Source organism: Stylophora pistillata, chromosome 5 (genome assembly GCF_964205215.1).
Source record: "Stylophora pistillata chromosome 5, jaStyPist1.2, whole genome shotgun sequence".
Taxonomy (NCBI): domain Eukaryota; kingdom Metazoa; phylum Cnidaria; class Anthozoa; order Scleractinia; family Pocilloporidae; genus Stylophora; species Stylophora pistillata.
The window spans coordinates 24,153,977-24,169,259 of record NC_142523.1 but is presented as its reverse complement, the minus strand read 5'-3'; the positions used below and the strand labels follow the sequence as shown (position 1 = coordinate 24,169,259).

Sequence of the window (15,283 nt, the reverse complement as noted above, 5' to 3'; positions counted from 1 at the left end):
TAATCTTTATACGTGCAAACAAACACAAATAAATCTTAATAGGCTAAAAGCAATTTTTTGTCATTTTCCGATGAAACACGATAGCAAAACCATTCATGTCGATATATTCAACACTTCATCGCAACAGTCTCTACACTTTCATGTAAAGCAGTTCTTCATATTCATGCAAGTATATTTAATTATTATCATATTACAGCAGCAGGCCTGGTAAACGACATTTTGATCAAGACAGGACGCTTAGAACTGTGAGTAAATTAAACCACACATGTATCAAATGTCTTTATTTCCCTGTTTGTAACGATTCTAGACTTCATCTTTGAAGATAGATTGACAAAATATTTTTTTCCTATTGACCTGTTTCAGAATTACGTTTTCTAATTCTGGTCAAAGTTTCTTTGGTATTTTCATCTTCCCTGACCATGTTATGGATTTGTGTGTTGGTCCTTTCAACGACGTTCTTCATTTCCAAATTGACTTCAGGTAGGTTTTTTCAATCTCACCCGAAGTTCTGTTTCCAAAACTTTTCTACTATTTCCCGCTCTCGAGTTTCTTTAAATAAAGCAAGTTTGTCATTTAAAGGAAAATCGTGTAGTTGACGATAAAGCCGGAGCTGTCACCGATATTTTGAATCGTTTTTTTTGCATCATATAAAATTGAATTATCTTAAACGCGAGAGAAAATTTGAAATTTTAACCTGATAAGAAAGGGAAATATCAAAATGAGAATGATAAACTAAGAACTAAAAACAATGGTCCAGGATTTTAGATAACAAATTAAATGATCAGGCTAGATCAGTCCTCAAGAAACACAGATTATGAAACAGTTTTTTAAAATCTTATTAGTCGTGTAATGGTTCCCATGTCGTGCGGATGTTTTTGAAGTACCCGATGAAGTGCAAAAACATCGATAATTTCAGGCCGAGGTGAAACCAGAGTTCACATCCTTATTGGTGATTTTATGATCGCCGAAGACAGGTGACGCCTGAATTAAAGCGGTCAGGAACGCGACACCACGGAAGATATCGATTAAAAAATAAATTTATATTTTTAATAAGAATTTCACGAATGGCTGGATGTTTTTACCGTCTCTTACGGCGCAACTCCTCAATTTCAGCATTACGTATGTGAGCAGTGTTGGGTTGCAAAGGGAAATTTAATTAATTTGCCGTCGAGATTTCCGTTCTTAGACCACGCAAATTTTTGTGACTTCAAGTCATTAAGGACCTTCTAAACAAACCACGACGGCAACGAGAACGAAGACGTGGCAAAACAAAATATGAGATAAGCAGAACAATCATGGCTAAGTACGTGCGTTTTAAAAATTTGTACATTTCTATGCCGACTTCGGCAATACAGAAACGTGAAATCACTAAAATTTGCGCGGTCTGTGTACGAAAACCCGGACGGCAAATTATTTAAGTTTCCATATGGAACTCACAGCTGCCCGCATACGTCATGCTGAAGTTGAAGTACGGCGCCATAAGAGACGATAAACACATCCAGCCATATACGAAACTCTAACTAAAAATGTAAATTTACTTTTGAATCGTCTTCTTCCTCGGCGTTGCCATCCTGACTGCATAAGGCAACTTTTTCCCCAAGGCTTTTCCCTTCTACGAGGCAGGGCGGGAAAAGGCTCGGGTACGGACAGCTAATAAGGAATATGCAAAGCTCCTTGTAGCTCATTGGCTTGGCATTCCACCTCCAATAGGAACGAGGAAGGGGTAAGGGGGAAGGGAGAAAGGAACTTGTGGCTCAGAACCTCGTGGGGGGGGGGAGGGGAAGAGAGTTCAACTCATTACGTTTATGCGAAATGTGTCGCAAAGAAAATGGAAATTCGGAAGGAAGTCGAGATGCGGTTAATATCTTACTCAAGACCAATTTATTTTGCAAGATTTTTATAACGTTTGTTGATTGATAGCTTATTCGAGTAACCGTATTGTTGCTTCGATCGTAGGCGTACAAGGTGAAACTTGCTCTCCTCCCCAACTCTCCGATATCACTTTAGACACGATCTTTATTGGCCGAGTGAGTTTCAGAGAGGAAGTGGTCTCAGAGCTACACTGCATGGACCAATGCATACGTCAACCTTTGTGTGTTGCATACAACATGGAAACCGTGGGCTCACGCTTACAATGCACGGTTTTATCAGATATTGAGGAGACTAGAATAAAGCCCGGTTCACTTTCCAGAACTTTTGATCGGGAAAAGATCGAGAAGGTCTGTTTACATCCTTGTATTAAAATCATTGATATCACTTCAGAAATTTTAAACTTCAAAAAGGGTTCAAGAGTGTGATCAGGGATAGCAAGGACGAAGATGATCACCCCTAGAGCCTTCACTAAAGCCGTGACTGACCAAGACAGAATTTCTCTTTTCAATATCAATCGATAACAAGCAGACAAGCGGGATCAATGTTACTATAAGTAGTGTTGGCCGACATGGCGACCGACATGTCGACCGACATGTCGGTCGACAGTCGGTCGACAGTCGGTCGACAGTCGGTCGATAGTCGGTCGACAGTCGGTCGATAGTCGGTCGATAGTCGGTCGATAGTCGGTCGATAGTCGGTCGATAGTCGGTCGATAGTCGGAATATCATGGTCGGTCGACATGTCGGTCGATATGTCGACCGATATATGTCGGCTAATTGTCGGTCGACATATCGGTAGACAGTTGGTCGATATTTGATCGACACTTGGCTGACACTTGGCCGACACAAGTGCCGACACTCGGTCGACACTTGGCCGATGCTTCACCGATACTTCACTGACACTTAATCATATACCCGAACAATACACAACCACACGAGCGACGTTCAAACTATATTTACTGATAAAGTTCAGACACTTGACCGATAGACTACCGACACTCGACCCATAAACCACTGACACTTGACCGATATTCCACCGACACTTGGCTGATATTTCACAGAGGCGCGACACTCCATCTGTCGGTCGACAGTCGGTCGACATATCGACCGACATGTCGACCGACTATCTTCTGACTATCGACCGACTATCGACCGACTATTGACCGACTATCGACCGAATATTGACCGACTATTGACCGACTATCGACCGACTATTGACCGACCTGTCGACCGACTATCGACCAACTGTCGACCGACTGTCGACCGATATGTCGGTCGACATGTCGGTCGCCATGTCGGTCGGCATGTCGGCCGACACTACCTATAGTAAAATTGATCCGAAAAGCGAATGAGAATAAAGAAAAATATCAATTAGGAGATCATGAGTTGATCAAGTAGCAAATTCTCCAAGCAAACTTGAAAAGAATTATATGGCAGACAGTAAGGAGAATTAATAATGAGATGTTGGAAGCGAAACGGTTAAGCGCCCACAGAACTTATTACCGCGTGATGTGGGAGGAGAGAAGGGCCGAGGGGGACTGGTCAGAGCGTTCACGGTAGAACGATTTGCACTTGACAAAATTGAAAATTTTAGAGATTACTTCGAATGAAACTGTTGAACAACACCAGATTAACGTTACACACTTTATCCTCTCCTGGAAAAACCTAATATGGCTTTTTTATTTGTAAAAATTGTGTTTATTTTACAGTTCCTCTTTCAACTTGACAGCTGTGAGCCGTGATTTGCCGTGACAGCAGCCAACTCAAGGATCAGAGATCGTGACACCTTTACAAGTGTCCTAACGTTATTCAACTGTTTGGCCGAAGCGAAGAAACAGTCTTCATTCATTGGCAAGGGAATATTTTCAGTCGTTCAAAGACGGGGAATTTTTCTCTTTTGTTAAATTTTCTACGAGTCAGCTTTTGATGCAAAACTAAGTTTATCGTGACAACTGACGTAAAATTTTCCTAAATTTTTACTTTCACTTTCTAGCGTCAGCGAGTCAGCGATATTTCGAGAAACGGAAACGACTGAATCTGTTGATAAACAGAAAATTTATTCATCCATGGTTCGTTTCAACTTTTGATATGGAACAGAGAAAGTCAATTCGTCGATTTTATTTCATGAATACTGCCAAGTTTTAAAGCGAACTGTTAAAATAAGCTTGCAGGGCAAAGTCGCAAAATTTTATTGACGTGAAATGATGTGCTAACTCAGTGATGCTTGTCAAATTAAAACAATATACAGCTAATACAATTTGAAGAGCCTTTTGCACTAGATACGTACTTTGCAATGAGCGATACATTTTTCTCCAATCAACTTTGCGCTACTAATTTTGATTGCCACGCGACAAATAGTTTAACAAACTATCGCTGAACTTTGTAGTTGAAAGACTTAAAACCTATTTAGTGTTGGTACTCTAGCGTTGCGTGTTCTTTAACACTTCTCCAATAATCCTCTCTCAGTAAATCTTTTATTTCTCAACACTTTGGCAATATGTAACGCGCTGATTTGCAATGTTCCATCAAACTAGATTGCACGAATTGTTGTTAATCATCCTTCCGGTAAAGATTGGCTTATTTACTCAAACTGTTCGTTCATGGGTACTGGTTGCAAGGAACGGTACTAAAAATAAATATGAGCGGTTTCTTGTTATAAGTTTGTGGCAGCGGAAAAACTGTTGGTAATTTTCCCTCGGCATCCTTATAAAATCCACTGAAGTCCTTTCTCACAAAATCAGTTTCTCGAAGTTTCAATTTTGTGAAGTCATATCTACGAAACATGTCGCATTTTCCCACAGTCGTCGTCATATTCGGTAAGTAATAGGTAGGTCTTCAAAGAAAACTTCCTAGAATTTTGAAAAAACTTCAGTCATAAACCAGTCAAAAATTTTTAGGGCAAAATGTGTTTATTTACGACACATTTCATTGCAGTTTTGTCTTGTGTCAGTAGAGCTTTTAATTGTAATCGGTTAGTATAATGTAGTATGATTTCTGCTGACTCTGTAGAATAAATACGCTTCGATGGCATGCTCTGCTTGCAGAAAACTAATGCTTGTAGTAAATTGATTCAAAACTACTTAAGAACAAAATCCAACCCTTATGGGCTGATTTATCTCTTTAGAATCCTTCTGCACTCATAAAATGCTGTTTCTTTGTTAACGAAGAGCTCTCAAGGGCGCCAAAAGTAAATTAAAAGTAAATTAAGAACTTAGAGGTTTACTTTGGACAAGTGTCAGAGTGCCTTGACTTGATTTCAGTCTTTCGCAACTGTAATTTTTTTTTCAGCCCACTCTCGTGGCTTCGCTGCCAGTTTTTTTACGGCTCTATCGCTTGACGCTTCGAAGCAGTCACGAAACTGCCAGTTCAGATGCCAATACTGCGTGCGGCTGAGGGCACTTCTTGTGAGGATGATAATCCACCGCATACATATAACGCGAACTCATCGTATACATTTCCACTTTAAAAGGCCGTAGTTGATGTAAGTCGAGGATTTTAAGCAAGTCCTAAATAAGTCGCAGCTTTGATAGGATACGAAAGACTTCGTATAAATTGCATTGCGGCTTGTTCGCGGCTTACCGAGAGACGCGAACTTAATCTACGCAAGCGCCATTTATTCCCCGTTTGTAGGCGCGTTGGATTCCCTTGCTCGCGACCTCTCGCACAACTCCATACGACGCGAACCATTAATAATAAATATTTATAATAATTATTTATGAGCACCTCTCGGCTTAATCAAGCCCGTCTCGTATAAACGGTCTTGTTCGCGTTCAGTACGTAAGCCGCGGATTATTTTCCTCGTTTAAACAGGCCTTAATATCAGTTTATACGCGGTGCATTCTACAAAATACTTCGTTAACATGAAACTGAAACAACCAGAGCGGCAACAACAGCAATAGCCTGCCTAGACAGTTAAGGAAAAAAAAAATTGACAACTATTATCCAGTTTCAAGGCGGTTTCAGTTTATTTATGGAGTGTTTCAGGACCTTACAGAGCTGAAACGAAACTGAGTCAATAGTTTAACCCTAAGGACGGATAACTGTCATATATGTAGACTATGAATTGCGAATGCATCGCCGGACTTCAGCCGTTTATCAGTCACTATCAGAAAAACGAATTGTAAAACTTTCTTCGTCGAGGGGCGTGCTGAATAAAATACACGCGAACTTTAGTGCTCGGACGCATGCGATCCGGGCACAAAGGGCTTCAAAAGTAAAAACAGAACTGAACGACTTCCTGCATTGAATCAGAGCGGAAGGGCGTGTTGGAAAACAAGATAAACAAATCGGAAATAGAGAAAATAGATTTGTTTGCTTACCCAGACAAGAAGAGCGATTTCACTTGAAATTCATGGAAGCAGAACCTGAATTAAAGACATGTTTCGTTCTCTGGAGACGAGACATCGTTTACACTAAAGGCAATTTGGACTCGATCACACTTCTTTTCTTTTACGGACTTCAGGTCACTGAGTGAAAGTCTGTAGAATTGTCTCAGTGTCACGCATGAAATAAAAAAGAACTAAATTGAAGTAGCACATAGTAGAATATTCAATTTAATCCACAACGAGAATCATTGGACTGATAGAGAAGAAAACAGCTCATTTTCCGCGACCAACTCTTGCTAACCAACATGCATGCATGCATGCACGGCACACCTCAATTTAGAAAGTTACTAAACTCAAATAAGAAAAGTACTGAAGTGCAGTTAGCTATGTTGGGGGGTTACATAGATAGTCTTCTGTTTAAATGGAGCCAGATCAACCAAATTATATCAATTCCTTGTCTTTGGACATGATGCTAAAAAAAGAGAACATGCGGTACCATAAGGGGCCTACGTTTAAATGATACAAGTGCTCTAGGGAGTCATCAATGCTCGAGGATGGGTAGAACGTCATTATGGTGACTTGGTTCCAAAAATGTCAAAATTAGGTTTTGCTTTTAAGCTTTGCAAGCAGTTTCGTTTTCAAGTCAAGTTGACGTCAAACATAACCTTTCGGAGTACCTTCGATTGTACTCTTTTGTTCCAATTGAAAATCCTATGTTTTTAGGATTATGCTACGCTGTTACATATAATATGGCAAACCGTAAAATTGATTTAGAATGTTTAAAACCCGCCTTTCATACAACCGTTTCTCATCGCGCAGTTTCCCAGCAAAAAAAAAATAAAACAAAAAAAAGAAAAAAAAAAGAACACAAACCTGCTTCTCTAACATAGCGAAATGATAAATGACCAGGAGTGCTAACACATGCATCCCAACTCTAAATAGCTATTACAAATAAATTATTTTAATGAGGGAGTTTCCCAAACTGGATTTTGATATCAAAGAGACCCGGCCTCTGTAACTGTTACAATTTTAGCCCACTCCTGCTCAGTACGATCAAATCCGAAGCTCCGTCAAATCAAACTCAAATCAAGTCGTAAGTTGGTGCACAAGTTCAACATGGGTAGTCGACATCTTATTTTAATTGGTGAGTTTAATTGTTTGATTTACTTTTTATAGGGCGTTAATGTAGCTCACAACATCTTGTTCAGTTTACATAACTTTCGATGTGTTGCTTCGTCAACCATTAAACCTTGTGAAGTGATATGGATCGTTTATGTCTGAAAACCGCTCATGTACTTACAATTTAAAACTAATTTTGAAAAACATACATCTCTTTAGTGGATCGCACATGAATCGATGTCAATCTGAGTCATTTAAAAATATTTCCATTAGGAGCATCGAAATGTCCTGAGAAATAACTCACTTGTGTGTTTGGCAGTTAATTCTCAAAGTTGTCAGTTTAATGATTAAGTTATTTAAGGCTTGAAATTATCATTTAAATCTTGTAAATAGTCCAATGGCTTTTAAGATTAGAGTGCTTCATATGTCTTGATTAGAAAATCAAACTACATTGACAAAAGTTTAGTATTACAAGCCTCCAGGTTTCTTTTGGAGGATGCCTCTTTGTTTTGTTTAGGTAAATATTAGTCGTAATTTTTAAACCGCATTTGTCAAAAGCTACATATCTGTGGTGAGTAATACCTATTGAGCCAATTTTCCAGTTCATTACAATCTCGCATCGCTTATGACGCGTTTCTTAGTTTAAGAGACACTTCGATTTGAATCTGTTATCGGGAGAGAAAGCGTGTACGGCCCAAATAATTCTTTAAAGTGAAGCGTTTTGCAAAGTCAGCTAAGAATTTTCCAAGCACGTTTGTAGGCCTAATTTGGTAACAGACAAATGGTGAAAGCTAGAAGAATGAGGTATCTTACTTCAACTGCGTAACAGCCGCTTACAATTTTGCTCTTTTGTTAGCCAAGAATTGATTTTCACTTTCCCTTTGTTATAAATTTTACGCCTGGCAGTGAGTCACTCAAGTGAATTTAAATATCGGAATTTAGGCTGATTCATCGGTCAAAACCAAAACTTTGATCTGTTCTTTAGAAATTCAAGGATAAGAATATAAAATTCGGTTTTTATTTTCGACGTGACGAAATAAAATCTGCGCAAAGAAGTTTTGAAGACAGTCGGTGAGAACGAAACCGGAACTTCAGTTAGAGAAAGAGGAAAATGTTATCATGTTCTAAATACGCCATAATATTCCCCTTTTCGCTAAGATCGCGCATTTTCATCAGATCGCTCAGGGTCGTAGCCAAGATTTTTCAAAGGGGGGGGGGGAGGGGGTCACAGAGGCTACTCACCATTTACACCGCTGCTCTCCCGCGTGTATCAGCGGGCTCAGTCGTAATATCGTGGCTCTTAAAAAAGTGGGCTTTTCAACAATGGCTTTTACGGCCAAGATTTTGTCATGGCGTTTTCGCAACCTGAATATTGTAGGTTTTTTGCTCTAAAGAAGGCCTACCAAGGGAGGGGGTCACGGGCACCCCAGGACCCCCCTGGCTACGCCCTTGTCGCTCATTTCTTAGGAAAACTTAGCTGAGTGACCTTGAGCCATGCGTGACACTGAGTGAGCGTGACTTGTAAAACTGACGTCACAAAATGCCTTGCATGATTCAAATTTGCATTCGTGATTGAAGCTATAACTTGGAGTTTTTTTAGTTGCACTGTAAAACAGTTCTGGCTAAGCAACATCGTTGAAAATAATTTTCGCGAGATATCATTACGTTTACAAGACCTTTCATTTTCGAGAGGTTTTAATGTTCCTTTTTTTGGCATCTCATATTTGGCAGGAAAGGTCATATGTGGGTGGAAGAAACTTGATTCGAAACCAGCTTCCGTTTTCGAGGGGAAAAAATTACTGCACATTTATAGATGAGCTAACCAGCAGTTTCGATTCGCTTGCAAAGTCAATTTTACAGCTGATGACGTTACTAGCTCATTTTCTAGATTGTGAATAGATACACAATTCTGTTGCATACGTTAATATTCATGATTTCTCCTGGGTGTGCTAATCCTGGGACATACGTTTAAAATAGACTATTGTGTGATAGGACCGGGGGTTTCCCGAAGTTTGTTTCATGGTAAGAATATATCAGGTGAGCTCTCTCAGTCCCGTTCAAATTTCAAGCTATCTTGAATTCATCTCCAATAAGTGCTCATAACATCGCGACGATGGATCACGGATTGAAACGGTTTGTTTTTCTCGGTGAGTGAGATAGCTTCATTGATCATTATCCCCCGTTGGCTCGATGAGTTAAATATCCGATAAGAGTCCTATAGTAAAGAGTCGAAATACAACATTTATTTGCGATCATTTTGAAAGCTTTAGGAATCTTAATTTGTTAATAATGAAGTGCCTCATATAGGAACAAAGTGTTACATACCGCTCAGCAACTTTTTATCGTTTCTGAAAAGAAGCGCTTCTTTAATTTGTAGAGTTGCTCAAACAAATCATTGAACTATTGTACTACAAAACTCAAGTAGACAAATTGATTATCACTTTTCAACTAGGCCTCAGCCTTTGTGATTTGTACGTATGGTTTTGTATTAGAAACTCTTTAAATTATCTTTTGAAGTCTTTTTCAAAGCAGTGTTAAGCGTAACACGCCGCTGTAAATTCAAAAAGTGAAATTGGAACGTAAGCATCATTTCATGGCGGAGCAAGGGCATTCAAGTATTCTATAAAAGAGTATGTTCTTCTCGTTATGATACGAGAGCATTTACTTTATTCAAATATGCAGAGAAATTTCATCATTATGGTGGTTAAAAGCATGTTCTCCGAACTAACGAATTACGCGGTATGTTCTATGTATAAGTACATATGTAGCAGTTTAAACGTGGCTCAAGAATTCAGTGCGCAGAAAGAAAGCAGAAAAAAAACTGCTTTTGATCTTTTCGGTGATGAACATATACTTTCTTCCCATAAATTCAATGTTATTTTTCAGTAAAAAAATGTTGAGATTTGTCAGCATTTTCTAAATCCCATGGGGGGGGGGGGGAAGCGGGGGGATTAGTCTTCTATAACAGAATTTAAAGGGGGGGTATATAGTAAATTGACTGCCCATGCGAAAGAGTCATTAGAAGAGGCTGTCAATGCGGTTAACCGTTAGTATGTGTAAAAGGGATACATTCTGTCCAATTTGGATTTATTTGGATGAAACAAATTCTGTGGACAACCAAAATTGGACGAGGCCGTAGGCTGAGTCCAATTTGGCTGCCAGAGGAAATTCTTGGGTAAAACTTTAGCAAAAACATTTTTGAGGTAAGTCTTGTTGAATCAAATCAAATCCGCCCACCCTCGATAAATGTTTACCATTCCTACAGTCTCGAAAAAAATGCGTTGATCTTAATGTCTTCTTGCTAACATTTTTTCTTGTAGTTCTGGCTCTTTGCAGCCTGATGGAGATCACCCACACTTGCACCATCAGCAAGTTTGAAGATGCAGCTAAGGCCTGCGTGATTGGGTTTGCACGCAGCTTACGAGAGACCAAAAACAAGACTTGCAGGCAAGAATTACCAAACTATTAAAAATATACATCCTTGATTCAGTGGGGGAAGGGCAGGGGGAGGCCACGCGTAGGGGTAGGTTGAGAAAAATAGAGGAAAATTCACCAATTATCTGTTAAAAGGATTCATCTTCAGATCTATTTTTTCTTTTTTTTTTTGCACAAAGGAATAGGCTAAGTGCGGTAGAGAAATTTTCTGTTGGAAAGTAATCCAGGGATCTATCCCCGATTTTACTTAATTCTGCCGGGTGATTGGTCAAAAGGAAACGCGCGCCACCGTCTTAGCCAATCAGATTTAGAATTACATCTATTCATGCACAACTTTGTCTGTTGTATTTTCCCGCGCTTCAGACAATTTGTTTTTTTTTAGTTTAACTTCTTATTGGCTCCTCTTCCCAGTTTCCTTTGCGGCTCCGATTGCTTGTTGGGATTACGTTGGGTTTAGGTTTGACGACACTCAAATGACAAACGCCCGGTAAGAAGGCGGGACAGCTCGGTTCTAAGTTTACTTAGGACCCCCCTTAAAAATTATGCATGACTGATCTGAAACCATTTTTTCCTCATGCAATTTTTTTTAGTAACCACTACGGTTTGATGAAAAACTGCATACAACAGGCATTCAACGAATGTAAGAGCTCTACAGATCGAGAAACCACTCTGGACGAAAAAAAGCGCATCGTTATTGCCTCGGAGCAGTATTATTGCTCCTATGGCGGAATAAATCCCTTCAACGGAAAAATTGTGCAAGGATGTCCAAAGAAGGCTCAAAAGAAAATGAGGAAGTGTTCATCAAAGTTCCATAAACATTTCAAAGGTGACAGTGGAAGCACTTCCTTGTGCAGGTTAGAGCCAATGCTAAACGCAATTGTGAAGGGGCTTACCGAAGCCTTTAGTAGTGAAGAGTGACCATCATTTAATTTTTCCGTACATTATTACCCCTAAATCGAACCAACCACAGAAGCTCCTAATTTTTAATCACATTCTCCGCGTCAGGAATGGTACATAGAATGGTATGGAAAATGTACGAACTGATGTAAGGAAATGATTGAGATTGAAATGATTGATTGCTGCCGCAAGTTTTTTTTTTATGGCAGATTTGTTGATAACATTAGAGACATTTTAAATCAAAATTGGCTTCCTGCGGAAGAAAGAAGGGATTTTAATTTGCTGAAATTGACCTTAAAGCTCTTTATTTTAAACAGGGGCCAACATATCTGAACCTACAACGAGTCCCTATACGTAGAGAGCTGCGCTGATCAGACTGTATTAGACTGCAGGTTCCTTTAGAAAAGGGGACCTTTCAAGACACCGTGGCCGTTTAATTTTATTTTAATTAGTTCAAATTTTTTAAGTGTATACAGACTAAAATGTTTTTCTATTTTAAATTTAAGATTGTAAATATTAAATAGGTTTAAGTTGATCCTATAATGTATTTAGTTGGTGACAGATGAAGAGCCACTCACTGGAAACACTGTTAATAACCTTTTTACTTACTTACTTACTTACTTACTTAATTACTTATTGAGAGCCAATCGAAAACCCTCGAAGAAATAGCGAAGAAACGACTCTAATCAAACCCAGGCCACGGCGGCGGTCGGCACGCGCTAGCGCTCTCATCACTGCACTTGCTCCCATTTATCCTGCCAAAGTCTGCGTCTGCGCAGAGACTCGCCTTGGGGAAAGAGTAAAGTGAACTTAGATTAGAAATGTAAAGATTTTTTTCCTTTCTCTAGTGAAGGCTATTGTTATAACTAGCATTTATATTCAAACTTTTCAGAAAATACGACAAGGTCAAGAAATGCATCATAAGGGTTGCGGAGAATTTGTGTAAAAAGACAATTCAGGTGAAGAACCTTATGGAAATCTTCAAAAATCCCTTCAATCCGTACTGTTCTGTTGGCTCAGATGTTAAGAAACCAGGTTAGTACAAGTTTGATGTGCGCGCTGGTTATTTGTGAAATTATGCGCAATAAGGATGTGTAATGAAATAATACGGAATGACCTTCGGTTTTCTATTCTTTTTAGACAACAGAAGTAGCTTTTCCAGCCGCTTTGGCTCGTGCACCAGACGAGAGTACTTGAACAGGAGCCGTGACTGCTTGGCAAATTTTATACAGACGCTGAAAAAATATCCAAAGAAGCCTTGCGGGTCAGTATGCACTGTTTATGTCTTCTCTGGCACATGCTAGTGTCGCTAAGGACGGGGAAAGGGGAGAAGTGTGCTGCATGGCTGCTCCCTATCCATTACTTTTTGCGGTCCTTTGTCACCTGAGTTGGCTATCTGCGTAACTAACAAAGCAGGAGCAAATTCCTGGGGTGTTTTTGTTCCAGAATTGTGTTATCGCAAATTAACAGAGCCTGCAGTTTCTAACAGCTTGTTATCATGCAACCAAACATATTGCAATAAATTTACGAGACCGCTTCGATATTTTCACTTTTTTTTAACCTTTGTCTGACGATACAAAAAATATAAGATAAAATTTCTTTTCCTTAGAACTATGAATTAGGTAGACATTTATGTTACTGAGGACATGTCGGTTTTGTTCTTTGTAGGTTGGTATTTCGGAAGAGGCTTCACAACTGCGCTAAAAACGTGGCTCTCCATTGCCATAAGAACGATACCAGCTACAATAAGAAGAGGATAGAGACTGGGTTCAAGAATATACGATCCTTTAACCAGCGACGATACTGTGACGGCTTTCAGTTCCAGTTCCCTTACCCAGCGGTAAAGTCCGGCCAGTGCACAGACAGTTACTTTGAACACAGGAAAAAATGTAGTAACCACTTTGTGGAAGCATACATTAAGAACAAAACGGAAAAGTCTTTGTGTGGGTAAGTTGGGCAATTTCAAAGAGACCTCTTTATTCTACTTTTAGAGAAATTCTTAATCAAGGGTCTAAAGTTTCCTTTTATTGCTTTAGTTTTTCTGTGTAAAGCTGTTTGATTGTTAAGGAAAATTCGGAATACCCTTAAATCCAATCAGACCCAGTCTGCGTCTCGACAAATTGAAATCTCACAGGTTCCTTGCTACATTTTACTTCGCTCTAACTCGCTGGGCGCGAAATTACTAAACTTATGTGACTGGTCAAGTAAACTCGCGCCACCCTCTAAACCAATCAAACGCAGTCTGCGACTCCACTATTTGAAATCTGATTGTCTCCTTGCTACATTATACTTCGCTCTGATTGGCTGAGCGAAACATTATCAAACCAATTCAGGTAAATTAAAGTGCACGTCATTAAATTCATCATTTCTTGTTTTTTTTTTTTTTCCGACTTTCGTTCAGGCAATACGCTGAAGCCAAACGCTGTGCAAAGAATGTTACCCTGGAGCACTGTAACGTCACACCAAAGCTGGAAGATGACATCGATTTCATCTATGATGAATTCAATCCATTTTGCGCTAAGCGCAAAGATCCTTTACCTAAACCTCAAGGGAGACGTGTCAAGAAACCACGCAGATCTCTGCCACCGGACGTCGAGAGAAAAATTAGCACCTCTGGGGGAAAGTCAATCAGTTCAAAGGTGTCCATTCTTGTTTCCATACCGTATTTCTTAGTACTAGCCATTATCTCCTAATTTTTAATTTTTTTTTCTCTATAGAGTTAGAAGACATGTTGTGCACACTTTGAAGAAGTCTCTATACTTTGTAAAACCTTCTTTGGTAGTAAAAGGTTTTACAATTAGCAAAAATTTGAAGTTGTTCGCACTCGGTCAGAATTTTTAAGCAAAGAAATAAAAAACCTTTTCCGAGAGTTTATTATTGCCACTCATGATGATATATGTAAGTTAATTTAATAGTGACCGGCTATAAGAAAAAGTATGAAGTTGTTATATATAGAGATAGAACCTATTAAATTAGTCACTTTAACTTAAAAACTACATGCATAATTCGAGATTGAAATTCTGTACGTAGTACTCTAACTTATTAGGTTTCTCAAAAGGGAACAAACTAATACATATTTTACTTCAATAAATTTTATTATTATCGTTGTTATGATTATTATTACTATCATTAAGTTACAAGAATCTGGCACGACAGAAAACACCAAAGGACCTTTACAACACCTCCAAGGTTCATAGCTTAAATCGAGGCAGAGAATCGAACACACGTATTTTCAGTCGCAGTTTCATTCACTTTTCGTCACATTTCCTCCATAACACTTCCTATTCTCTAACTATTTAATAAACTATTTAAGATTAGGTAGAGTCAGTTTTCAAGTATGGAGAATAGTAGGTACTTGTCTAAGATTAGATGATGCATATATGAGTAGAAACTGTTGCGAGTCTTGAATAGTCATTGACAAAAAGAAAATGTTCATTTGTACATTTAAATTGAGTCAATAAATTTCAGATTTTATTCATTTCATAATTCTGTTTCTGTCATTCAATAAATTCTTTCTGCACGTTGAGCCAATGCTTGAGGAGGCCAGAGGCCGGAGGGAGGAAGGGGTAAAAAAAATTGATTATTGGGTGCACAGCAGTGGGGTGGGTGGTCAAATTATCTCACCAAAATCGTGTG

At 39.0% G+C, this 15,283-nt stretch overlaps 2 protein-coding genes across 5 annotated transcripts; both read left to right on the top strand.

Annotated features, from left to right (window-relative positions):
• The first annotated feature begins 25 nt into the window (after nt 1-25).
• Nucleotides 26-4,356, top strand: LOC111324636 (uncharacterized). The gene is made up of 4 exons (XM_022928247.2): nt 26-245; nt 364-480; nt 1,957-2,219; nt 3,581-4,356. The coding sequence occupies exons 2-4, from the start codon at nt 420-422 to the stop codon at nt 3,611-3,613; spliced, it is 357 nt and encodes a 118-aa protein (XP_022783982.1). The 5' UTR covers nt 26-245; nt 364-419; the 3' UTR covers nt 3,614-4,356.
• A 178-nt stretch (nt 4,357-4,534) lies between these two features.
• LOC111324635 (uncharacterized) lies at nt 4,535-15,133 on the top strand. Of its 4 annotated transcripts, XM_088761049.1 has the most exons (9): nt 4,594-4,687; nt 7,230-7,340; nt 10,636-10,762; nt 11,341-11,604; nt 12,540-12,682; nt 12,788-12,911; nt 13,316-13,594; nt 14,049-14,286; nt 14,365-15,133. In XM_088761049.1, exons 1-9 carry the CDS (start codon nt 4,654-4,656, stop codon nt 14,368-14,370), a joined length of 1,326 nt encoding a protein of 441 aa, XP_088617175.1. In that variant the 5' UTR covers nt 4,594-4,653; the 3' UTR covers nt 14,371-15,133. The 4 variants fall into 4 exon arrangements, with proteins under 4 accessions (XP_088617177.1, XP_088617175.1, XP_088617174.1 ...); XM_088761048.1 differs by having other exon boundaries at nt 4,665-4,687; nt 14,049-15,133; XM_088761051.1 differs by lacking the exon at nt 7,230-7,340 and having other exon boundaries at nt 4,535-4,687; nt 14,049-15,133.
• The last annotated feature ends 150 nt before the right edge of the window (nt 15,134-15,283 follow it).

What these genes read in the sequence shown, in the direction of transcription:
- LOC111324636 (XM_022928247.2), top strand. Translation starts at nt 420, where the DNA reads ATGTTATGGATTTGTGTGTTGGTCCTTTCAACGACGTTCTTCATTTCC. An exon ending in CATTTCCAAATTGACTTCAG is followed by an intron (nt 481 to 1,956) that starts GTAGGTTTTTTC and finishes CTTCGATCGTAG; the next exon opens with GCGTACAAGGTGAAACTTGC. An exon ending in ATCGGGAAAAGATCGAGAAG is followed by an intron (nt 2,220 to 3,580) that starts GTCTGTTTACAT and finishes TTTATTTTACAG; the next exon opens with TTCCTCTTTCAACTTGACAG.
- LOC111324635 (XM_088761049.1), top strand. Translation starts at nt 4,654, where the DNA reads ATGTCGCATTTTCCCACAGTCGTCGTCATATTCG. An exon ending in TCGACATCTTATTTTAATTG is followed by an intron (nt 7,341 to 10,635) that starts GTGAGTTTAATT and finishes TTTTTCTTGTAG; the next exon opens with TTCTGGCTCTTTGCAGCCTG. An exon ending in CTCAGATGTTAAGAAACCAG is followed by an intron (nt 12,683 to 12,787) that starts GTTAGTACAAGT and finishes TATTCTTTTTAG; the next exon opens with ACAACAGAAGTAGCTTTTCC.